This window comes from Lynx rufus, unplaced genomic scaffold (genome assembly GCF_022079265.1).
Source record: "Lynx rufus isolate CCGP_SWC_20201006 ecotype Redwood Valley unplaced genomic scaffold, mLynRuf1.p SCAF_11, whole genome shotgun sequence".
In the NCBI taxonomy this organism is placed as follows: domain Eukaryota; kingdom Metazoa; phylum Chordata; class Mammalia; order Carnivora; family Felidae; genus Lynx; species Lynx rufus.
The window spans coordinates 55,268,135-55,293,321 of record NW_025814825.1 but is presented as its reverse complement, the minus strand read 5'-3'; the positions used below and the strand labels follow the sequence as shown (position 1 = coordinate 55,293,321).

The 25,187-nt window shown below is 42.8% G+C and overlaps 1 protein-coding gene across 1 annotated transcript in view; it reads left to right on the top strand.

The window, feature by feature from the left end:
- The first annotated feature begins 1,378 nt into the window (after positions 1-1,378).
- The window catches only part of PDZD8 (PDZ domain containing 8), a 72,592-nt gene continuing 48,783 nt past the window's right edge, over positions 1,379-25,187 (top strand). Inside the window, exon 1 of the mRNA XM_047073500.1 lies at positions 1,379-2,421. Coding sequence (XP_046929456.1) covers positions 1,553-2,421 — 869 coding nt within the window. The 5' untranslated portion in view covers positions 1,379-1,552. The remainder of the gene's footprint in view (positions 2,422-25,187) is intronic.

Below are 25,187 nucleotides of genomic sequence, written 5' to 3'. Positions count from 1 at the left end.
CAGATCCAAGACAGTCACTAGGCTGGAGATCTTCCAGGGCTAGAGAGAGGCTGTGCCCTGGCCCTTAGGGCCACCCAGAGTCTTCCTGACTTTCAGGTATGGCATATCTGACCCCTGTAGGACTAGGGGGTAGAACTGTTGGGGTATCCATGTGGCTGGAGCCACATAGCATTTAGGATGTAAGGACCAAGCAGCCAGAGGACATATGGAGTGATACTGTCCCGGGTAACCTGGCTTCATTAACTCAATGGCTTTGGTCAAGATGCTACCTTGTGCAAAATTCCAAGTCTTTCCTGCCCCTCCTCCCCACCTCGCCCTTTCTGTGCAGCAGGTAACCAGTAAACCCCCTTACAACTCTAGTAGCAATTTGGTGGTCACGGTGACCGGGGGGGGGGGGGGGTTAGGAATTAATTTTAGGCAAACCAGCCTCTACTGCGTGACCCTAGGCAACTTTCTTTGCCTCTCTGTGCCAGTGTTTGCGTCTGTAAAATGGATGGGGGCTAACAATAACTTCCTCTTGGAAGGGCTAAATGCGCTAAAACGCACTAGGGCTTAACACACTGCAAGAGTTTGACAGTGAGCCACTATTCGTCTTCCGATCATCCGGCAAACTCCTCTCACTCATCATCCCTGCTCGTCCCGGCTCTTTTGCTTCGTTCTCATTTGAATCTCGAACGTCCACCTTGCCGGTAAAGTTAGTTTGCATCTTACGCCGTTTTTTCTCCGTCCCTCCTTCCCAGGCCCACCCTTCGCAGACGCAGAGCGTCCGCTGGTCGCATTGACGGTCAGCGACGGCGGGCTCTGAAGCAGTTCAGTCTTCTGCTCGGCTTGGGAGGTCTCCGAACGGCCAGCTCAGATCCTCTGCGGCGCTGCCCTGCAGGGAAAGCCGCCGCCAGCCCATCTCTCAGGGGCGCGAGTGGAAGAACCACACTGCAGCAGAGGTAACAGGCAGGGACCGCGGCCAAAGAGCGGGGGAGGGGCTCATCGGGAGGACGGAGATCAGGAACACGCCACGCCACCTACGCCCGGCCTCCTTATCCTTCAACGGGTGGCCCCAGGCATCCCCCCGGATCCGGTCCGCGGCTCCAGAAGTGACAGCCACGTGGCTCGAGGAGGAATGGAATGTTGGCCTGGGGGGCGGGGCTGGAAGGGCGCCCGGGAGGTGAAGAGGGACCCGAGCACGCGCGCCCGGGCGCCGGCTGCCAGGCGACACCGCCGGGAGCGAGCACGCTCCTGACGACACGCGCCGTTCGGCCAATGAGCGCGGGCCGGAGGGAGTGCCGCGCCGCCCCCTCCGTCCCGCCGCCGCCGCGGCCGCCGCCGCCGCCACAGCAGCTGCCTCCGGGAGCGTTTGAGGAGTCGCGGGCCGCCGCAGGCTCGGGCGCCGCACCGCGCCGACCGGAGCCGCCGGACGAGGCCCGGGGAGCCGCTCGCGCCGACCCCGCCGCCCGATGTCCTCAAGATGGAGGCAGCGGGGGCGGCGACGTGAAGAGAGCGGCGCTGTGGGCGCGGGAGCGGGGGCCCGGGCGGCCCGGGCGGAGGCGGTGCCGGGATGGGGCTGCTGCTCATGATTCTGGCGTCGGCCGTGCTGGGCTCCTTCCTCACGCTCCTCACCCAGTTCTTGCTGCTGTACCGCAAGCAGCCCGAGCCGCCGCCGGACGAGGCGGCCCGCGCGGGCGACGGCTTCCGCTACATCAAGCCGGTGCCGGGCCTGTCCCTGAGGGAGTACCTTTATGGCGGCGGCGGCGGGGCTGAGGAGCCCTCCGGCGGGCCCCCCGAGGGCGGCGCGACCCCGGCCCCCGAGACCCCCGCCCCGCCGACGCGGGAGACCTGCTACTTCCTCAACGCCACCATCCTGTTCCTGTTCCGGGAGCTGCGGGACACCGCGCTGGCCCGCCGCTGGGTCACCAAGAAGATCAAGGTGGAGTTCGAGGAGCTGCTGCAGACCAAGACGGCCGGGCGCCTGCTGGAGGGGCTGAGCCTGCGGGACGTGTTCCTGGGCGAGACCGTGCCCTTCATCAAGACCATCCGGCTCCTCCGGCCGGTGGTGCCCTCGGCCGGCGGAGAGCCGGACGGCCCCGAGGGGGAGGCGCTGCCCGCCACCTCCCCGGAGGAGCTGGCCTTCGAGGCGGAGGTGGAGTACAACGGCGGCTTCCACCTGGCCATCGACGTGGACTTGGTGTTCGGCAAGTCGGCCTACCTGTTCGTCAAGCTGTCCCGAGTGGTGGGGAGGCTGCGCTTCGTCTTCACTCGCGTGCCCTTCACCCACTGGTTCTTCTCCTTCGTGGAGGACCCGCTGATCGACTTCGAGGTGCGCTCCCAGTTTGAAGGGCGGCCTATGCCCCAGCTCACCTCCATCATCGTCAACCAGCTCAAGAAGATCATCAAGCGCAAGCACACTCTGCCGAGTTACAAGATCAGGTGAGAGGGAGGGGGTGGGGGAAGGACGCCCCGCAGCCACGTGGGGGGGGAGGGGGAGGGGGGATGCCTGGCTGCCGGGAATCCGGGCCTGGGCGAGAGGCCGCCGCCTGCGTGGGAAGGGCAAGGGCAAGGGCTTATCCCCAGCTCCTGCTTTTCCGGGGAGCTCCCCGAGCCTGGCAGGACGGGACCCTAGATGAAGGCGAGTAGGGTGCACATCGCTTGCTCCCAGAGTGCAGGAATGTGAGCCAGAACCCTTTCCGCGTGTCCGTGGGCACTCAGGGTGCTGACGGCGTGGGCAGAAGCAGCGTATTGAAAGTGGAAGGGCAGTCCCCCTGATCCCCAGGAGGCGGCTTTGGGACTGTGGAGAAGCTGTTCCTTTTGTGGCTGCTGCATCGAGGCAGTTTTGCAGCATCACCTTGGCCACGTTGAGAAATTGTTCCTGGACACAAAGTACCGGCAAGAGAAGCGTGCCGATAGCCGGAGGCTCTCACATTTGGCAACTGCAGGCCACTTTTGCAATGGCGCTTTGGCAACTTTCAGGGCAGAGGTGTGGTATCTGCTGTAAAGGATTACTTTCCCGCAGCAACTGGAAAGCCAGTTGGGACCCAGTCCGTAGCGTAATTCGCCGCAGATGTGGTGTTAATGTCTTCTGCCCCTTTGCGGTGGGTTCCCTAACGCAGACCCAGACCGTGCGCCTCGTACGGCAATTCCGGGTGCAAGTTTCTCAAACAGTACCCGGATCACCCTGCAAAAGGAATTTTAGTGATAGTGATTTTAACTTTTTGAAACTCTCCTGGATCTGGTGGCTTAATTTTACGTAGTATCCTGTTCTGATTAAATGGGCAAGGCGTTTTGTAGGGATAGGGGATTCATCTACTTTGGTCTGGTTTGTTGGAGCGGAAAGGGTCATACATGGCAATTCTGCATCAGCTGAATTTTTTTTATCTCGCTTTCTGTCCTCTGCTTTTCTGTTCATTAAAATGTTTGACTCTTGGATTTTGTCCTTTCTTATAAAACTATGTCCATCTGGTACTTGCCTTACCTAGGGCCTTTTAGTGGAAGTTGCGTATTTCTGGTTCACTGATTTTCTTCCACAATGTCAAGTAACAGCGACCCAGGGAATCCAGAGATATTTATTTTATGTTTCAGTTTGATATGGATTATTGACTTGTGTATGTGGCAGATATACCTCACTAATTATGTTTTGTTTAGGCTTGTGGCACAGAGTGACAGCTTAAAACTGTTGACTGGCAGGAGAAATTTACTTTGTAATGGAAATATTTCCATAGATTTGCAGAGGGTGGCGAACTGGATGTTCACTGTTTGATTTCCTATTCTGTGAAGTAGAACATACTTTATGAAACCGACTCTTTAACTCTGGAATGTAAGTGACTAAATTATAAATGAGTTCTAGTGTTTAGCCAGTGAGATGTTTATTTATAGCAGTGTGTTGCTAAGAAAGTCTTAAGAAAAAGTCACAGATTTTGGTATTCTGTCTCAGCTTCAACTCTGATGGTTTTGGGGTAACTTTCAGATAATAAAATTTGGCTCAGTTATAATTTGGGGTTGTGTGCAGATTAGCCAGTGGCAATAAGGTTGGATATCATTTTGAGGTTTTGTTTTGTTTTGTTTTTTTAATGTAGACTTGGAATGCATTTAAATCTCAAGGAAATTATGAATAGCATTATGGAGACATTAGTAGGGTTATTGCTTTGAAGACACTATCATCTGTATCATTGAATAGAATCACCATCTAAGGTACAGCAAAATTGCCTTCATTTACTGTATCTTACGGGATTTTTTTAAAATATGGCATGTGGTTATATATGACAGTTCCAGTTTTAAACCTTACATGTTAAATGATCACCTCTAGAAATGTACACGTTTGTGCTCTTTATATCAGAAGGCATTTCAGTGGTTAGTCAGTAAATACTGCACAGAACAAATCTCGCACTGCAAATATTCGTTGTACACCTACTATGTGCTTATTGTTTAGTGTCAGGGCTTCAATACTGAGCAGCCTCAACCCTGGTGGAGTTTAAAGTTTAATGAGAACTGAATTAGCCATACTTACTATGACTTAATTAGAATGTGATCGGTGGGGGCTGGGGTTTGAAGTAACAAGGCAGCTGATTTTAGTTTAGTAAAAGAAAATAATAGAAGTGTGAGGATGAAAAGGGCTGCTTCAGAAAGTGTTAAGTTCTCTTGTCTGTGTAGCTCTTCTGCCAGAAGTATTTTAAACTACTGAGGTTGTGGAACGGATTCAAATTCCAGTTAAGAGAATGAATTAAAATACATTTAAGATGTATCACAATTCTCATAACGAGAATTAAAGTAGCTCGTGTTTACCCTTTTATATGGTTGAGGGAGTGGTGCTCAAAGTAGTTAAACTTGCTTAAGGTCACACCGCTGTCCTGTAGGGAAATCCAGCCCTGATAAAGCCAGAGCTGCCTTTTTTCCTTCAACTCTGTCATCTTGTTCTTAAGGTTTTGTGTTTTGTGTTTCTTTTAAGTGTGCTATCAATATGACATGTGGAAGTACATTTACAAATTAACTGAGAACTCTGAGAAGAGTGTAACTACAGAGTTTTTTTCTTAAATTGGAATTTTTTTTTTAAGTTTACTTTTGAGAGAGAGAGAGAGAGACAGAGACAACGCGTGCACATGCTGGTGGGGCAAACAGAGGGACAGTGAGAATCCCAAGCAGGCTCCTGGTGATCATGATCTGGGCCGAAATCAAGAGTCAGATGCTGACTGAGCCACCCAGGCACCCCTCTTAAATTGGACATTTGAGAGCAGATCCTTGAAGGGTTAAATCTTTCGGTGCTACCATACATAGTATTTCTATTTTAATCCATTTAAATGTTTAATCTATTTTGTTTCCAAATAGAAGGTCTATTTTATCCTTTAGAGCCGTCTAATCTACTTAGAGCTAAAGCGGTAAAGAAAATTGTATGGGTCTTAGGGTCCGTTGGCACTTATATAATATTCATCCTTGACAATTAACATTAATGTCACTTCTCCCCTCCTTTATTTGTTTTTCCATTTCATGTTGCTGAAGTGAAGGTGGCCCATCAGGAATGCCAGTTCCTGATGTCTCAATCTAGAGATTCAAAGTTCAAATGGTTGCTTTCTAAGGATTGCTATGATTAACACTTCATTTTACCCAACTAACACAGTTTGTAAAACATTATAACATTTTTTAAGAAATGAGTTGTAAGATGTATACAGTTTCTACATATTATAATTCTAGTTTTACTGATACAATTCTAAATTCATTTCCCTCAAATGTTCATTTTTTCCTAAAATGTACACTTTAAAATGGTAAATTAAAGTAGTACTTTTTAAAAAATTAGTCTTCAGGAGAGAAAGATTACCATTAATATTTTGGACTACATGGAGAATCCACCTTCAGTGTGCAATCTGAGTAATAGTCCGGGGGAGTTTAGAATTTGGGAGTCACATACTTGAGATTCTTCACGATGTTTTTGTTCCTGGAGTATTATTGCTGTGTCTTAGCACTAGTTGCATGTAGAAAGGCCAGATTGAGTTTGCAGGTACTTTTTATTCATCCTCACTGTATTTTTTTTGTTTCTTAATTGCCAGTATCTAAAAACGGGAGATCTTGGGGGCACCTGGGTGGCTCAGTTGGTTAAGCTTCCAACTTTGGCCCAAGTCATGAGTTCGAGCCCCATGTTGGGCTCTCTGCTGTCAGCACAGCCAGCTTCGGATCCTCTGTCCCCCTCTCTCTCCCTCTTTCTGTCCCTACCCCGCTCTCAAAAATAAATAAAACATTGAATCAAAATCAAAATCAAAATGGAATTCTGAGTTCTCTTAGGAAACATTGGAAGGAATGGCCTGCATTCCTTCTAGCAATAACAGGATGGAGAGGGAGGTCTAGTAGCAGCTGCAGGAAGTTCTTAGGCTTAGGTTTTAGTCCCCGCCTACTTGCTAATGGTACTTGTCTGGCCCCACATTGTATGAATTTGAGACCATCCCTAAAGGGAGCAGTACTGTCCATAATCAGTGAAAATGGGAAGAGTTAATAGCTGGATAGTAAAAGGTGATTATTTTTACCCTTCTTTAAGCATTATTATCTTTCAAGGGACTTTCATTAAGCAATTTTATTTTACAAAAAGTATTGATATGTTGAATTAAAAAAATCATTCTACCAGAAATTTTTAAAAAATCTCATGAAACATTTTCCGTTTCTGCAGTACAGTGATAGTAAGTACATAGTGGCTGCTTTTCACTTAAGTTTGGTGGCTTTTTGCTTTAGTGTGAAATAAGTCATTAACTATGTAAGCATATACTTCTCTGATTGACAAATAAGGGGATCTCTACTTAATGAGATTTGAATTTAACGAATGCATATGGAACAGTTATTTGGGAGAAAACTTCACTCTTCAAGTTCATAGAATATCTTCTGAATGTGACTGTTTTTGTCCTAACTGTTCTGTTCTTTTACTCCTGAAAAGCATTCTGCTCTGTATTTGTGGAAATTTTTCAAATATTCCTATAGACTAGGGACCAAAAGACCGGGTGTGTTTAGTTAGGTAGAGCTTTTTAGCATGTTGGTGTTTACCTATATCTTCTCTAAATATACCATTAATTTCAGAGGACTAAATTAGGCTTGGTCTGAAAAGCCTCATACTCTGTAATGTGGTTTGTAATTGAATTCCTTTCTCTTTTGTCTTCTGAGATGATGAAGAAAAACATTTACTCTGATTGTTAATTATAGCATTTTCATTTTACTGATTATTTGAAGTAAACATGGCTTTGAGTTATGTCTTAAAATTTTTCAAAGTAAATTCACTGAAAGCTGTCAAAATCATTTGTAAGGTGTAATGTCCTATATTTACTCACTTTCTCTTTCATACTCTTTCTATATATGGACAACTTTTAAAAGGTGTCTTAGGCTAGAAAATACTTGAAAATAGCCTCTAAAATCCTTAGTGATTATAGGAATCATAGTTTTACTTAATAACAATTAGTAGAAATACAGTCTTTGATTCTTGGGGAAAGTACAGACAAGGACATTATTGTATCACTCTAGCTGTTCTGGAATAATGATGTAGTAGCTAATTTTTTAATTGTGCTTTTTCTTTTATTGCTGCTCAGATGAATATTTTTATATAAATAGAATTGAAGGACTATTGTCTTAGATAAATAAAATCATTTCTAAAATACTTATTTTCAGGGATGCCTGGGTGGCTCAGTCGGTTAAGTGTGTGACTTCAGCTCGGGTCATGATCTCGTGGTCCATGAGTTCGAGCCCTGCATGGTGCTCTGTGCTGACAGCTCAGAGCCTGGAGTCAGCTTTGGATTCTGTGTCTCCCTCCCTCTATGCCCCTCCCTCCCTCCCCCCCCTCAAAAATAAATAAACATTGGGGCGCCCGGGTGGCTCAGTTGGTTAAGCATCCGACTTTGGCTCAGGTCATGATCTCACGGTTCGTGGGGTCAAGCCCCACGTCAGGCTCTGTGCTGACAGCTTGGAGCCTGCTCTGGATTCTGTCTCCCTCTCTCTCTGCCCCACCCCCACTTGTGCTCTCTCAAAAATGAATAAACATTAAAAATTTTTTTTAACTATATAAACATTAAAAAAGTTAAAATACTTATTTTCAATAACTGTTTCCTGAAGACTGTCATACCTAGCTAGTGTTGTGATAGGTATGGTGAAGGATAAAAATGGTTATAACATAGTTAGCTGGTTAGTCTTTCTGGAGAAAACAAAGAACAATGGAAGCTCAACATAATGGCATTTTGGATGTATTTGAAACCTTCAGTTTTGTGAGGAATAGGAAGAGGAGATCAGTATCTCTGCTGATGACTTTGGGCTGTGTAGTATTTTGTAACCTTAGGGTCCCTGGTACATGTAAGTATACTTCAGCTGATGCTGTTTTACTTCTTGCAAGTTGGGTTTTCTTAAGCTTCTTTGAATTATTATGATCTGGGCACTTACAACTATTTAGATGGAAAATAATGTATTGATAAATCTTTGCTCTAGAAATTTGATTCACACATTGAAGGGAGAAGAGTAATGACGAGGAGACTGTTAGATTCTCATCAGTAATGTGCAGGTTTGCTGGTTGTCCAGGAAAACTCCAGTTTGTTCCTGGAAATAGCCAAAACAGATCATTATAAAGTAGATTGTATGGGAGGAGCATGCCTGCTGATCACTTCATATTGACTTACAAGTACTACTAATGATTATCATATGAGGCAGGGGCAAGAATCATAAAATCAGTTTCCTAAACTATATGCCAGGCATTGTGTGGGCAGTTCAGCATACTTGCTGCCTCACTTAATATTTAAAACTACTTTACGGGAGAGTTGAGTATCTCATTTTTAAAGATGTGGAAACTTGAGACTTAAGAGGGGGTTAGTGACTTTCTTGAAATCCTCAGGAAAAAGAAGAAAAAAGAAAAAAGTCTGGACTCCCAAAGCCCGTGCTGTGTTGTTTCGGCAGAGATCTCTAAAACAAGCTGGTATTAGGCCCATGAGTTAAGAATGGTTTTTACATTCTAAACTTTACATTTAAAGTTGTTCAGAGGGGCGCCTGGGTGGCGCAGTCGGTTAAGCGTCCGACTTCAGCCAGGTCACGATCTCGCGGTCCGTGAGTTCGAGCCCCGCGTCGGGCTCTGGGCTGATGGCTCAGAGCCTGGAGCCTGTTTCCGATTCTGTGTCTCCCTCTCTCTCTGCCCCTCCCCCGTTCATGCTCTGTCTCTCTCTGTCCCAAAAATAAATAAACGTTGAAAAAAAAATTTTAAAAAAATAAAAAAAAAAATAAAGTTGTTCAGAGAACAATATGAAACAGACCATATGCACCCACAGATTCTAGAATATAAACTATCTGGCTCTTTATAAAAAAAAAGTTTGCTCTAAACTCTTAAAAAAAGAAGAAACTAAAAAACAGGACAAAAGCTATGCTTTAAATGTCTACAGAAAAGGAGCAGATGTACATATATGTTGAAAGTACTTTTAAGCCTTTTTTTGAGGGTTTTATCTTTTTGGAAAGCTAATAAGAACTGTGGCTCTCTGCAGAAAAATGTATACACAGATTTTTGTTTAATTTCATGAAATTTATAGTCCCCTCCAAACCTGCCTGGAGTCCTTAGACTCCAGGTTGAGTAGTAAGTACAGACAGATAGGTACAACTTTGTTGCTGTAAGTATAACAAAACTAATGTGCTTAAATATTAAGCACTTTAATAATTGTGTTGGCCTTCTTAGAAGGTATACAGGATTCATATGCCTCAGACATTCCTAAAAAACCTCTATTCAAGAAAGTGTGACCAGTCTCTTTTTTTTTTCTCCTCTTAGTAAAATTCCATACAGCAGGCTGAGCCTTTTTGAATCAGTTGTTCAGTAAGAATATCTGACATTTCAAGTTAGAGTTTCTACCACTCAATACCATGTTTAGAAGTTAAATATTGCCCTTACATTTCTTCCTATCATATTCTCCATTTTCTCAGAACAATGTCACCAGGAAACAAGTGCAGTTAAATCCCTTTGTTCTGTTTCTGGAGTCCTAGGACCTACCAGCACTTTTGGCATGGCATCAGAGCACATCATACTTCACTGGAGAGTCATAAAGCAACTACCTAGTTATTAGTAGAAGTTTTACAGAAGTTTAGTTTGAAAATGTTCCTTGCCAAATTGCTAAGACTCGGATAAAACCACATACTTATTGTAGTTGTAGTAGGGAAGAAGGAGGTATAGGTGTTAATTACTTACCTTCAGATGAGTAGAAATGCAGGTGCTAAGTAGAGACTGCCACTACTATGGAATTATTTTATTCTTTTGGGTTGAGGCCAGAGAGAAGTACTTAGTTGTCTGTCTCAGTCCATAGAGCTTTGGGGATAATATGTACCTGACTTCTCTCCCAAGCAAGAATCCTTGAACAAAGGGCTTTCTCTTCCCTAGTTTCAGTTTTCATATCTGTAAAATGGAAACAAATAGTATCTATCTAATTGGAGATATTAAATGTCACATATAGGACACCTACTGAATAAACTTCTGTATCTGGTTTAATAACTAAGTGAATACACGTTTATTGATTATCCTATATCTGTCAGACATTTTACTAGAGATATGTCAGATATTTGCTAGGTGACACATTAAACTTGTTTCCCCTTTCAAAGGTATGTGTGGGTCTAACTCATTCACCACTTTACTTCACTCCTGGCCATGTCTCCAGTTCTGACCTTATCTTCTATAACTCTTCTTTCACTTAGTCTGTTCTGGCCTCCTGGCTGTCCTCACACTCCAAGCATGCGCCCATCACAAGGGCCTTCCTGGTTTTTCTTCAGGAATGTTTTTCCCACAGACAGCCGAAGAGCTCACAACATCATTTTTCTTGTCCCTGCCTAAATAGCGTCTTTTCACCATCCTGTAGAAAAAAGCACGTTAGCCCTTTAAATGCAGAACTTTTTTGTGTGTGTACGAACTTACTGACGTGAGTGTGTGTGTGTGTGTGTGTGTAGATAGAAATTGCCCAGATCCTGAGAGTATGCTTGATAGATTTTCACAAAGTGACCTCAGCTATGTAACTGAAGTGCTGGGATTTTGAGTTCAGTCTAAAGAATTCTGGGGGCGCCTGGGTGGCGCAGTCGGTTAAGCGTCCGACTTCAGCCAGGTCACGATCTCGCGGTCCGGGAGTTCGAGCCCCGCGTCAGGCTCTGGGCTGACGGCTCAGAGCCTGGAGCCTGTTTCCGATTCTGTGTCTCCCTCTCTCTCTGCCCCTCCCCCGTTCATGCTCTGTCTCTCTCTGTCCCAAAAATAAATAAACGTTGAAAAAAAAAAATTTAAAGAATTCTGTATCGTTTGAATTTCATAAACAGATGTACAAAACATTTTAACCTTTTTTTAAAAAATGGTGTAAGGTTGTCATTATAAACACAGTTAGGCTGCTAGTTTGTGACCTAAATTCTGATTGTAAAGTCAGTATCGAAGAGGAGCGCCTCCTCCCTTTGCGCGTGCGCGCGCGCGCGCGCGCGCACACACACACACACACACACACACACCCATACTACATCACACCATACATAACACAAATAATGCTGATGAAAATCTCCAGCAGTTCACAGCTCTGAGTTAAGGTCTGTTGGGCACCTTATGGGCACCAGCTCTATTTCCACACGCAAACAAAAACAAAACCTGCATGTGTTTGCAACTTTCTCTGACCCTCCAGAAGCTGTGGCTTTCAATTTCGTATTCTCAAGAAAGGTCAGTATAGATAAACTGTAGATGATCCTTTCCTTGGACTGATAAAGAAAAACAGAACTGATTTTCGCTGGTCTGGTGCATAATTTTTTCATGAAACCAGCAGACTGCTTTAGAACATGTATTCCTTTCTTCTTTAATCAGTACATTGGGTATTTATGCCCATGAATTCTTCATGTATTGTCTGGAGAATGGAGGTGATGATATGGTGAGTAGAGTATTGAGATGTCTATGCTTTGGTTTGCATATCTTTGAGAAAAGAGCTAGAGAATGGCCCACTGCCCAGCATAATTAGTTCTTGTTGGCATGCCCTTAAAAACAAGAATGCTATGATTAGCACAATAAAAATGTTTTGATTAAGTATTTTCCTTTGTATTAAGTACCTGTATGCGTACTTGGTTCACTGGCAAGGTACATGCCAGTGAAACAGGTATTTGTGACCTCAGATGTTTAGAAGCCATTTCTCATAGGATCAGCTCCCACATCCTTCCTAATTGTAATCTGCAATTGTAAGCGATTTTTGCTGTAAAATCTTAGTGATAATGACATATTTTTTTTAGTAGCTGGCTGTAAGAATCTATATTTGAAAAAATAACTGTGCTCTGTTCTTAGATACAACTATTTCATTTAGGCATCAATATCTACCAAATAACGCCTCTGGTGTTTGTGTTACGTGCTTACTCTCCTTTTCACGCGATAGTCTTTCGTGTGTACTGGATTATGCTCATACTCATCACTAAGGATGATTGCGGTTGCTGACTACGCAGTCTCTGCTACCTTAGTTACTTGGTCAAGCAAGTGAATAATTCAGAGCTTTTAGTTCTGTGAAACTTGCTGTGGCTGAAGTAAGAGCCATTCTATTATAGCCAATTTCACTGTATGATAATCATTTTTATAATGCACTAAAAGCCTTATTTTGTTCTTACCATTAAGTATAATCTGTAAGATTTAGGACAGGTGATGTTTGGTCTATTCTAATATTTGGAAAGGTTATTAGTTCTCAGTATTTAACTTTGGGTTTTAGTCAGGACTCCATTGCAAACTTTTGACATAGGAAGAATTGAAATGTTTGTAGCAAACTGTGTGTCCTTCGTTTACTAATACTGGAGTGGCAGATAGTACAGATTGAATTTAGTTCAGGTATTCTGAAATTAGTGACGTATAAGGAGAAAATTCCTGACAGCCTTCGTCTGTAATAAAGCCCATGAATACAATTTATCTAAATTTTAAGCCATTTTTTAGTAAACTATTTTTTTTTAAATATTTGAGTAAGTTACTCAAAATGTTTGGATTCCTAATGCTATCAATTTAGGATTTGGACTCCATTATTCTGAGAATCATGGTAGTCAACAGCATTTATTAGACCACAGTCTGTGCTGTTAACTGTTGGGGTGTCTGGGGGATGCTCTGTGCTCTTACGGTTTCTCTGGAAAGTAGCTTAGCCTCTTTGCCCTGAAACTGTAGGATTAGATGACTGGGAATTACTTTTGTATTTCTGAAATTACTGTTGATTTGTTGATTTAGTGTATCCTTGGGTAAGTCTTGCAACTTGTTATTTTTAAGACTGAATGAAAATTAAAGTTTTTAAAATTTTTAGAAAAAATTATGTAATTATGAGGTGGCATTATTATTCACTTATCTGTTATTTCTACAGAGGTCTCATGTTTGGATTTCTCTCAAATATACAGGTACAATTCTTCTTAAAAATATTTACTAAGTTAAAGAAATATTTAATAAGTTCCAACTTGAGGTAAGAGAAGCAGAGATACAGATAATATTAAAACCATTTATACTTCAGAATATGCTTTGCTACTTTTATTTGGATAGAGAAAACTTAGGAGAAAGCTGGACAGTTATAACCTTAAACATTAACTTTCTCCTCATTTCTCGTTTAGATCTTTTCCTCCATGTCTTGAATGGAGTTTTTGTCTGTTTGATGCATCTAACTGGCTTAAGAAGATCTGACCTCTGTATTATATACTTCATTTTTCATGTCTTTATCATAGTAGGGAGGTGATAATTTTGCTTTAAGATGTTTTCTCTTCCTCTATCCACTAGAGTTTAGAAGAGATTCAATTTACCCCATAAATGTGTGGTACCGTCTTTGTCCAGGGCACTATACATTGCAAAGAGAATTAGTGGTAGGGAATAAATAAAACACTCCTTCCTTAAGTTTTTTTTTAATCCAGTAGTGAGAAACAGTGTACTTAAAGTAAGATAACAGGTTAGAACTTAGAATTGAAGAAGAATTGCCATGATAGCTGTTAACTTTTTCTGTTAACTTTTGAACTCTGTAGTTTTCTTTTTTCTTTTCTTAAGTGTATCTCTTTATTTGAGAGAGAGATGAGAGCATGAGCTGGTGAGGGGCAGAAAGAAAGAGAGAGAGAGAGTGAATCCCAAGCAAGCTCTGAGCTGACAGTGAAGGAGCCCAACATGGGTTTGAGCTCACGAACCGTGAGATCATGAGCTGAGCTGAAACCAAGAGTTGGACTCATAACTGACTGAGCCACCCAGGCGCCCCACTCAGTGAGTGGTTTTCAAAGTGTGGTTTGAGGACCGCTTTGGATCTCCACGACCCTTACAGGAGGAGTCTACCACGTCAAAACGATTCTCATGGTAATACAGAAATGCTATTTGCCTTTTTCAGTGCCATTCTCTTACAAGGTACAGTGGTGTTTTCCAAGAGTTACATGATGTGTGAGGACATCATCACCCAGACAGTTGATGGAATGTGAGCTTGTGGATTCTTATGTTTAAAAGTGTCATTTTTAATTTCTAATGTGGTAGATGTCTATATAACCCATAAACAATGGGTCTTTGGAGTCCTTAATAATTTTTAAGATGTGTAGGGGTCTTGTGAACCAGGTGTTTGAGAACTGCTGATATAATCTCAAATGTGTTTATTTTTACCGTTTATAAAGGAGGAACCTTATTGCCTCGTTTCCTGAGTCAGCTTTAATGAACATTTCAAACATACATTTTCATTTGATTTATAGTATTTACATCTTGGTGTTGTAAGGAGCACAGATTTGAGTGGATCTGTTGCAGTTATGATTGTACCATTGTGATCACCGACCGATCACAGAAAGCCACTTGAACTTCCTCATCCTTAATTTCTTCATCTATAAACAAAGACTTACAATGCCGTATGTTGTTATGAATCATGAGAATCACAGATGTATGTGAAGGTATTATATAATTTATAGACATGCTAGAAACCAATAAAATAGTAATTTTTATATTCTCTTACTCTAAAGTGTGTGTTGGGGGAGCTGGCAGAGAGGAGTGGGGATTTGAATTTGAGGACAGCTCTTCTCATGGTTCTACCTTTTTTTTCCCCCCCAGCTTTGTGAAAGCTGAGGATTTCAATTTTATTCATCACAGGCTATGGTAAGGGACCCTCACTTTGTGAGTTGCGATGAACACAGAAACATACGAGATTTATCAGACGTGGTCAAGAGGATTACTTTGGTTCCTTGAGCGACTCCTCTCATTTGATACTTTGTCTCTCTGGTGCATAGGATATCGGTTAACATTGACTCACCTTTGAGTCACCACCTATTGAGTTCTCTTGTGAGGGACCTGTGGCCTCTGTTACCACTCTTTTTGTTCAGTGTATATGTAAAACTACATCAGAGAGTTGTGAAGCATTTTAGATCTTGATTCTTCTATGCAGAATTAGGAGTTTGGGATAAAAGTGAACATTTTGTATGAAGTTGAGGGTATATAGATCATCAGGGGGAAGTTTTGATAACTGGGTTTGTTGTCCTTGTTAGTTTCATAACTGTTCACCACTACTTTTTTCTCCTTGGGAGTACAGGAATTGCAATCCTTTTCCAAAGTGTAGATTTGTCAGCGTGGTGCACATGCAGGTATTCCATAAATGGAACAGTTCTCCATAGGTTTCCTTAAGTCGGTGTCTGACTATATTCAGTTTTCATATATGCTTTAGTTATATAAGTTATGAAGTTTAATGATGCAGAGGTAGAAAGGGAACACCTAGGGTAGGGAGGCCTACTGGCTATGGTTAATTTGTTTCCCTGCACTTGCAAGTTGATATCCTCTCAAAGAGCACAATTTTTAAAAAACCAACTGGTATCACGACTAAAGTCATGGCCATGTGGAATCTAAAATCCAAGGAAGACAACAGCTGTGACTTTGAACATCAGACTTGGTGAACGCAGACTCCTGAAATGGTTCTTTGTGGAAGGGAAGGAGTTGGCCCTGTGTTAAGTCTCTAGGAGATCAGCCTTAAAATAGATAAATAGAAAATTTGATACGTAGTATTTCTAGAGCCCCTCACTGTGCCTACTGCTTTATGTGAACTTTCTCATCTCATCCTTAAAATAACCTTATTAAGATAGGTAATAATTATTATCTTACTTTTACAGATGAAGAAACTGAGGCTTTGAGAGTTGAAGTAGCTTGTCCAAGGTCTTAAAGCTAGTAAATGTAAGAACCAAAATTCAAAACCAAGCACCGGCTCTAAAACCTGTGTGCCTAACACTGCTTTAAACTGCCTCGTCAAAAAGAAGCTGAGGAGTGAGGGATGAACAGTGCTTTTTATTATTTCACGTAGTCCTTGTAACAGCTCTGAGGTAGGTATAATTATTATCCTTTTTCATATGAGGAAACTGAGGCTTAAAGTCACACTGTGCTCAAGGTTATATTACTGGGAAGTGGCAGAACAGAATCCCAAGCCAAGCTGTTCAAGCTCCAGAGTCTGCTCCTGACCCTGTTCTCCAATAGCTGTCGCGTATGTTTCTTTCCTTCAGGCAGCTGGCGCTTTAGTTGGGAGGAGGAGGTGGTGTGAGGGAGAACCAGAGGAAAAACAGACATGTAAACAGGGTGGTTAGGGGCATAATAGAAGCCTGTAGAAAGTGCTTTTGGAACACAGGCGAGGCAGCAACAGCAGGTGGAGCCTGCCCTTTATAGAGAGGAGGTGAGTGGTGGAAAGGGGCTCACCACGCAGGACTACCTCGGGAATCACAGCGCTTAGCAGGCAGTCTCTCAGGAGAAATGATGTGGCAGTCCTGACCTTGGTAAGCTCGGGGGAGCTCGGTGTGCGAATGGCCTTTGATGTAGTATCGATTGAATTGTCCAAGTAAAATTGGAACTTTGAAATGTAGGTATAGAAAAGTAAGAGTATTTTGAGCCACACGTGCTTTGTTTTCCCTCTGGCTTACATGGAGTTTTGTGTTAGTGTGCCATAGTTTGCACAATAATGCGCACCAGGGAAGTTACGGGCAGCTGAGGTTTTGTGATACTTAAATAGTCATTTTTTAAAGGAATACTGTGCTACCTCTGAAGAAGGGTAAGTAGAGAAACGTTTTGAAGATGATCACCCCTGCTTTATCTAGTTTATATATTTGGTTTAGGAGAATTTAAAGCACACTTAGGTTTTCTAGTTCCTAATGCAAGAGAGCCAAGACTGTCAGACTGAAAGGCAAAAACCACACAATTCCCAGTTGCCTCTTGAGAACTGCTCGTTCTACTCTCTTCCTTAGGCAGGATGTAGTGTTGTTTATATTCCCAAGCCTGAAACAAGACTGTGGTCTTTTGAGTCTGTAAGCACATTGGTGGAAAGGGATGAGATGACGTTTGGGCTGACCAGTAAAGGATAGTTTATCTTTAGACACGGGGTGATGGGATGGAGTATGGTTTGGTGGAAGAAATAGGAGAAGGAACTGAATCAGGACATTGGATGGTATCTTTAAGGATTCCCTGAGGAAGCCAGTTTGATGAGACTTGAGCGTGGAGAAGGAAGAAAACCAGGCTTTGTGTGCCTGTTACATGTTGGGAGCCCCACTATTTCACGTGTGAACTCTCTATGTCTTTGTAATTGTCCTATGAAGTAGCTTTTTACTTAAAGAAGCAGAAGTCTTTTGTTTTGGATTTAGAAATACTTTTTTTAAAGAAGAGGAAACCTGACTTCAGAAATCCTAGCCTTGTAAGTCACTAGTGAAAACCCGAACCAGGCCAATGGGGAACACCGAACAAGAGTGGAAGATCTCACCAGTACATAGAAGGGAATGGAGGTGGAACGGATGGGTTGCGAGAAGGGAAAGAGTAAAAGGTAACATCAGGTTTCCAAGTGTCTATGAAGTCGGTGGTGCCAGTAAGAGAAAACAGGAGAGAAGGAGCCAGTTTCAAGAAAAGGTGTCTAATTTACTTTTAGGCATCAATATATAGAACTTATAGAAGCAGTGAGAACAAGTGATGTTGCTAAAGAAAGTATAGAAGAGAAAGGAGAAAGAAGAGAGAACTGAAATTGTTTTAGTATACTGAACAGACCTCTTCTAATTCTTCATTAGGGAAGATTTAAAACTTATTCAGAAGTTAAGAGAGTAAACCCCCATAGTTTGTAGCAGACAGTCATTAACTTACGGCCACTTTGGGGCATCACTGCTCTCCCCTGATTATTTTGAAAAAAATCTCTTGGAGTTGGCCTTGCATGATTCTTATTTTTGTGTTTCTTTTCATGACACCTTCCCTCCTTGACAAAGCCTCGTCCAACCTTTACCTGAGTATTTCTAGAGATAGAAGGTATGCAGTGCATTGAGATAGCTGTGCCTTTTTTTTTTTTTTTTTTTTTACTAGCTCTCATTGTTAGGAAGTTTTCCCTTTTATTGAGTTGAAGACTTGAGCAGATTTATTACTTTGGCAAAGACACAGAGCCCATGCTGAAGTCAAGAGTAGATTTAGACCTCAGACTATTTTTATATTCGGTTTGTAGTAAACCCTTTTTCTCTAAAGATCACAGTGTTTGCAAACAGTTTTATTGCTGCCATGTGACAGAGATGTCACCAGCTGGCATTCAGGGTGCTTATAGAGCATTCTTGAAGAAACATCTTAGAGGAAAAACATATTTTAGACATTAAAAAAGATTCGGATCCACATATGAGAAGAAGGCTTGGCTTCTCTTGTAGGTGTAAAATTTAAATACTGTATATTTTTAAAATGTTACCAAAGTAATGTACATTTTTAAATTAAACATGTTTTTTTTAACTTTTACTAAAATACAACTCACCACTTAAAATGTGCACTATTATAAAATTCATTTCAATGCATTTTTACAAAGTGAACAGAACAGCATTCAGAACAAGCAATAGAATATTACCAGCAACCAGGAAGTCCCTTGAATGCCACCCAGTCACTACCCTCCCCTCTCTCAACGTAGCTCTCTTGACTTCTGTCACCATTGCTTTTGGGTTGGTTTTCTTTCTTTCTTTCTTTTTTTTTAAATCTGTTTTTGAACTTTATATAAATTGAGCCATGCTGGGTGCACTCATCGTTTTTCTAGCTTCTTTATTTAGCTCAACAGTATGTTTGTGAAATTAATCCATGTTACTGTGCACGGATGTAGTTTGTTCATTATATTTGCTGTGGAGTATTCCACTGTGTGATTGTACTCAGTTTATCCCTTCTACTCGTGAGGGACCATTGGATAGCCCTGTTATGAATATTCTTATACGTGTCTTGTGGTGACCGTTTGTGCACATTTCTATTGGATGTATCTCGGAGTAGGTTTGCTGGGTCATGGGTTATGCATCTGTTCAGGTTTAGTAAATATTGCCACAGAGTTTTCAAAGTAGTTACGATAGTCTACACTAGCAGTTTCACATCTTCAACATTTGGTATTGTCTTTTCATTTTAGTTAAAGTACATAATTTATTAAAACAATTTTTTTTAATTTTTTATTTATTTTTGAGACACAGAGAGACAGAACATAAGCAGGGGAGAGGCAGAGAGAGAGGGAGACACAGAATCCGAAGCAGGCTCCAGGCTCCGAGCTGTCAGCACAGAGCCCGACGCGGGGCTTGAGCCCACAAACCAGGAGATCATGACCTGAGCCGAAGTCAGACGCTTAACCGACGGAGCCACCCAGGCGCCCCAAGTTAATGTACATAACTTGAAAATCAAATAAAAAAATCACATATGACAGGACTTAGTATGAAAGTCAGCAGTCACTTCCCTAAATCCTCTACTTTCCTAACAGAAGTCAGACTCTTCAGAATCAACCATTTGTAACTGTTTCTTTAACAAGTTTTAAGAGGTGCTGATTAAGAACACAGATTTGGGAGCCTGACTGCTTTGATTCTTATCTTGATTCTTACTGCTTACTAGCTGTATAACTTCTGTGTCTCCGTTTCCTCATCTACAAAATGAGAATTCATTACATCTCATAGAATTATTAAGAATTAATCATTGTAGTGCTTGTTATACAGTAAGCACTTGGTAAAGTTAGCTATGCTAATTAATCATGGCGTTACCTCTTTATTGCTCAGCAATGTCCCATTGCTGTTCTTGATTTAACAACGTCAGACACTGTCTGTTGATTGACTTCCTTCTGAGGTAGGTGAGGATTTAGCTAGGTGATGGCCTCTTGCGTCTTCCCTTCTGCCTTTTCCTGATTTAGCTATATCACTGTTTGCAGTTCATGCATTGAACTGCATCCTTATTTGTACATAATCAATAACATTTATGTTCTGTTCAGAGTTCTCTTCCTTGACCGGTCTATGTATTTACGTTGTTACTACGTCTGCATAATTTTTCTTTATTGTAGAGCTACCTAATATGCAGCTTTATGTTTCCTTCTCTGTATTCCAATTTCAAAATCTTTGTGCCATTCAAAACAATATGTCCCTACAGTCAAGTTTGAATTTTTTTTTTTTTTTTACCTAATTGCCTTAACCAAATTTTCAAGATTTAACTGAAAAATTAACCTCTCCCTTCTCGTTCCTTCTGCCTATCTTATTCATTCCCCTTATTTCCTAGAGATCTTCTCGGAGCCTTCATCACCCGTTTCAAACCAGGCTTGTCTCTTGGCTCGCCACACACCTGTCATCTGGGTTTAGGAGATCGTTGCTTTCTGGACTTGGATCGACTCTTTTCTGGATCGCTTCTTTTTTGGTTTATGCCCTCATTTTGCTGGCATTTATTTTCATGTAACTTTTTAGTAAAGGATGCAGTCTCCAGCAGTCTCTTTGTTTTCTTCTGTACCTGTTTCCTCATCTGTGTGAAATGCAGAAATGATTTGCAGACTGTGCTTCCCCGTGTTACTTTGTGGATCAAGCACAGTAATATACGTGAAACCGTGAGCGTCCTTGCCGGGTACCTTCAGGCCAGGTTTAGTGTGTTATTCCAGCAGAAAACTGGGTGGTAATCAGATCAACCTCAGGGACTACAGACCAGGCTCTGGAGTTAACATTTGCATTCTGTTGTGGACTGAATTGTTTCCCCCAGAATTGGTATGTTGAAGCCCTAACCCTCAGCACAACGGTATTTGAGGTGGGGCCCTTAAGGAGGTAATTAAGGTCCTTAAGTGAGGTCATAAGGATGGAACTCTAATCCAGTAGGACCAGTGTCTTTATAAGAAAAGGAATGAGGGGCGCCTGGGTGGCGCAGTCGGTTAAGCGTCCGACTTCAGCCAGGTCACGATCTTGCAGTCCGTGAGTTCGAGCCCCGCGTCGGGCTCTGGGCTGATGGCTCAGAGCCTGGAGCCTGTTTCCGATTCTGTGTCTCCCTCTCTCTCTGCCCCTCCCCCGTTCATGCTCTGTCTCTCTCTGTCCCAAAAATAAATAAACGTTGAAAGAAAAGGAATGAACGTCAGGAGTGGGTGTGCAGAGAGAAAAGCCATGAGAGATTACAGCAAGAAGGTGCCTGTCTGCAAGCCAAGGAGAGAGGCTCACTAGAAACCAAACCTCCTAGGCTCACTAGAAACCAAACCTCCTGTCGCCTTAGTGGTGGACTTCAGCCTCCAGAACTAGGAGAAAATACATTTCTGTTTGTAAGCCACCCAGCGTGTGGTATTCTGTTTGGGCAGCCCTAGCAGGCTAATGCCGGTTTTGCCCTCAGTGTGTAGGATGTATGAGGCCTCTACGACTGTTGCTTTATGTACAGTGTGCTAATGCCTTGTTTGGGGGCTGTTGTAAGTATTAGGTGAGCAAATAAATGCTTTGAGTCAGTACCTGATATAGTGACTATTCGATAAATCTTTGTTTTTCATAAGCCTTAAAAGTGGCTCTAAGTTTTTTTAACAGAGGTGTGTCGTTTATGGTTTTATTTCTTATTTAAACACCAAACATTTACATATCAAAGCAATGACAAAAGAAATTATTTCTGGGTAAACTGGGTTGGGATTTTTCTTTTCCTTTTTTCTTTTTTTAATTTTTTGTTTTATGTTTGTTCATTTTTGAAAGACAGAGACAGAGCACAAGCAGGGGTGGGGCGGGGAGAGAGGGGGACACAGAATCCGAAGCAGGCTCCAGGCTCCGAGCTGTCAGCACAAAGCCCAACACGGGGCTCGAACTCACAAACCACGAGATCATGACCTGAGCCAAAGTCGGACATTCAACCGACTGAGCCACCCAGGCGCCTCCTGGGTTGGGATTTTTCTTAACAGCTTTATTCAGATATAATTCATATTCCATAAACTTACATTTTTAAAGCTTACATACCAGTGACTTTTAGTATATTCACAGATATGTACGACCGTCACCACAGTCCATTTCAGAAGTTTTATCACCACAAAAAAGAAAACCCCGTACCCTTCAGCTATCCTTCTCCTAACTCCCCTACCACCCCAACCCTAAATATGAATGTACTTTCTGCCTCTATAGATTTCCCTGTTCTGGATTTTTATATGAATGGAATCATATAATTTGTGGCTTTGGGGCTTACTGGCTGCCTCTGTTATTTCTTTGTTTTTTCCATTCCCCTCTTTCTTTCCTCCTCTCTTCTCTCTTTCCCTTCCTTTGGCACTCCCATTACGTGTGTCGGTGTGCTTAATGGTCTCCTAGATTTCTCTGAGACTCAGTTCATTGTTTGTTGTTATTTTTCCTGGCTGTTCTTTGGCTTGTGTAACTTCTGGTGCTCTATCTTCAAATTCATTAAGTGTTTTCTTCTGTCAGTTCATGTTTATGGTTGAGAACCCTTTTGGTGGTGAAATCTTTTTCTTTGTCTTTCTTTTTTTTCTTTTCTTTTTTTTTCTTTTTTTTCTTTTAGTGAGAGAGCAAGAATCTCAAGCAGGCTCCATGCTGTAGGGTTCCATCCCACCGCCCTTGGTTGGGATCATGACCAGAGCCAAAATCAAGAGTCAGATGCTCGACCAACTAGGCCACCCGGGTTTAGTGTGTTATTCCAGCAGAAAACTGGGTGGTAATCAAATCAACCTCAGGGGCTACAGACCAGGCTCTGCAGTTACATTTCAGGTGCCCTGAAATTTTTTATTTCCATTTTTAGTTTTCAACCCCAGAATTCCCACTTGGTTCTTTTTTTAATGTAACTCCTATATTTTTTATTGATAGTCTCTATTTGGTGTGACATTGTCATAATACCTCCCTTTACTGCTTTAATCATGCTGTTAAAAATGTCTTGTGAACATATTTCTAATGGCTCTTTTGAAGTCTTTTTCTGTTCAGTCCAGCACCTGGTCATTCTTCCTGGCGGTTTGTGTTGCCTGTTCTGCTTCAGGGGTCATGCTTTCTCGATTCTTTGCAAGCTTCACAATTTTGGTTGGAAATCAGATATTTAGATAATCTATTGCAGCAGCTTTGAGCACGGTCCCCCTCTCCCAGGGCTTATTATTTATTTGTTTTTTAGTGATTGCCTGGGTTCTTTTAGTGCCATCTACCCCTCACCCTGTCGTTTTCAACAGTGCCCCGGGGGCACATATTGTTCCACCAACGAATCCAGTCACATTGTGGCTTCTTTCAAGGAATAATTTTTGAGGTCAGCGTTTGGTACTTGTTCTGACCTCAGGAGAGATCCTCCCCCCTGTCTTATTTCCTGTGACCAGGGCAGCCTTTATTTAGGCTGCATCATCGTTAAATCCGTGAATCTCCCAGCTGCCTTTCGTCACCACCTCCCTCGTTCTTGAGAGCACACGTAGGGTTTGAGCTTCTCCATATTCTTTGGTGTATGAAGTTAGCGCCTCGGGAAGAGGTTAGGAGCTTTTTTAAAGCCCGCCTTTCCCTTTCCTACTCCTTAGCAAAATCTTTTGAGCCAGGGCACTGGCGCTGGGGCTGGGGACAACGGCCGGCTTCTCCCTGAGTGCCACTCTCACTCCAGAAGCTGGGTGCGAGGGGGCTCGGGGGTGGCAGCAGCCTGGCCCCTCTGGGCACAGAACCGTTGTGTCCTGCGGCAGAGCGAGGACGATGAGGGCTCCGGTGCGCTCCGTGCCCAGGGTGAAGTCTCCGGCCCACAGATCGGGGCCTTTCAAGGAAGGGAGCTCCCGTCTCTCGACTGGCCTGGCGCTTAGCCTCAGTGCTGGGCAGCGGGGGGCTGGATGAGAAACACTGCTGCCCTCCTCTCTCTCTCTCTCCCCCCCCCGCCCCCCCCCCCCCGGGAGAAAGGCCTCGGGAGTGGAGGTGAGACCGCCATGTGCCCAGCTGCAAGCGGTCTGGAGGTCTGGAGACGAATCTCTTCCTTGCTCAGCCTGCTGGGGGGGGGGGGGGGTGGCCCGTCTTGGTTTAGACACCACACACTCTCACTTTTCTTAACCAAATTTTCTAGTCAAGAAAATTGATGAATAGAAGTTCTTCCCTTTGCTGTTTACCATTAGGGCCATTTCCGAGGCTTGAAGTGTTTTGTTTCTGTGTCTGTGTTAATGACTTGCATCAGTTTTATTGCAGAGTGGGTCAGTGGATCTCTTTTGCTGTCATTTTATTTTTTAAATTTAATTAATTTAATGTAATGTTTGAGAGAGAGCGTGTGTGTACACACAAGCAGGGAAGGGGCAGAAGGAGAGGGAGAGAGAATCTTAAGCAGGCTCTGGTGGGGGCAGGGGCAGGGGGCGGAGGTTGGGGTGGGGGGTGGGCTTGATCTCATGACTGACGCTGAGTGAGATCACCACCTGACTCGAAATCTAGAGGCCAATGCTTAACCGACTGAGTCACCCAGGCACCCCCCACCCCACCCGTGCTGTCATCTTAGAAGTTGATCTTTCTGGGTTGGTTTTTTAAGGCTTCTACAGGAGGAAGTACAGGTAGCTTGTTCAGGGAACTTGAGTGAGAAAACAGTGACATGTTTGATAGGCTAACAGAAGAAAGGCTAATGAATCCTGAGGAAGGATAGTGTGGTTGGATGGGAAGATAAAACTAAGGGGTAGAAGTAGCCTGCTTTGCTGTTTGGATTTCTTTATTGGTTTGAGATACTTAAAGGCTTAGACTTCAAATTTTTGAAAACAGTGTCCTTAGAGAATGCAAATGTGTGGATTCTGTTTATTAGCTTGGTGAACAAATAGCTTTATCCCAGTGTTTAGTGTATTATTTTTAAATGGAATACATTTTTTCTGATTTTAATGTCCTTTTGTGCATAAACACTTTTAGCAAATGCTGCTAGAAGCATTAATAAACCAAATTAGATTTTATTCCATAAAACATTGAAGTCACACACCTGTGGGAAAATATTCTTGCTGAATTGTAAGTTTATACATGACAAGAAAAGTTGATTCATAGAGCAGCTTTGATTTAGCTGCATTATTATATTCAAAGTTAGTTGTGTATATAGTATAGTGATCTTTGTAATGTTTCACAGAGTG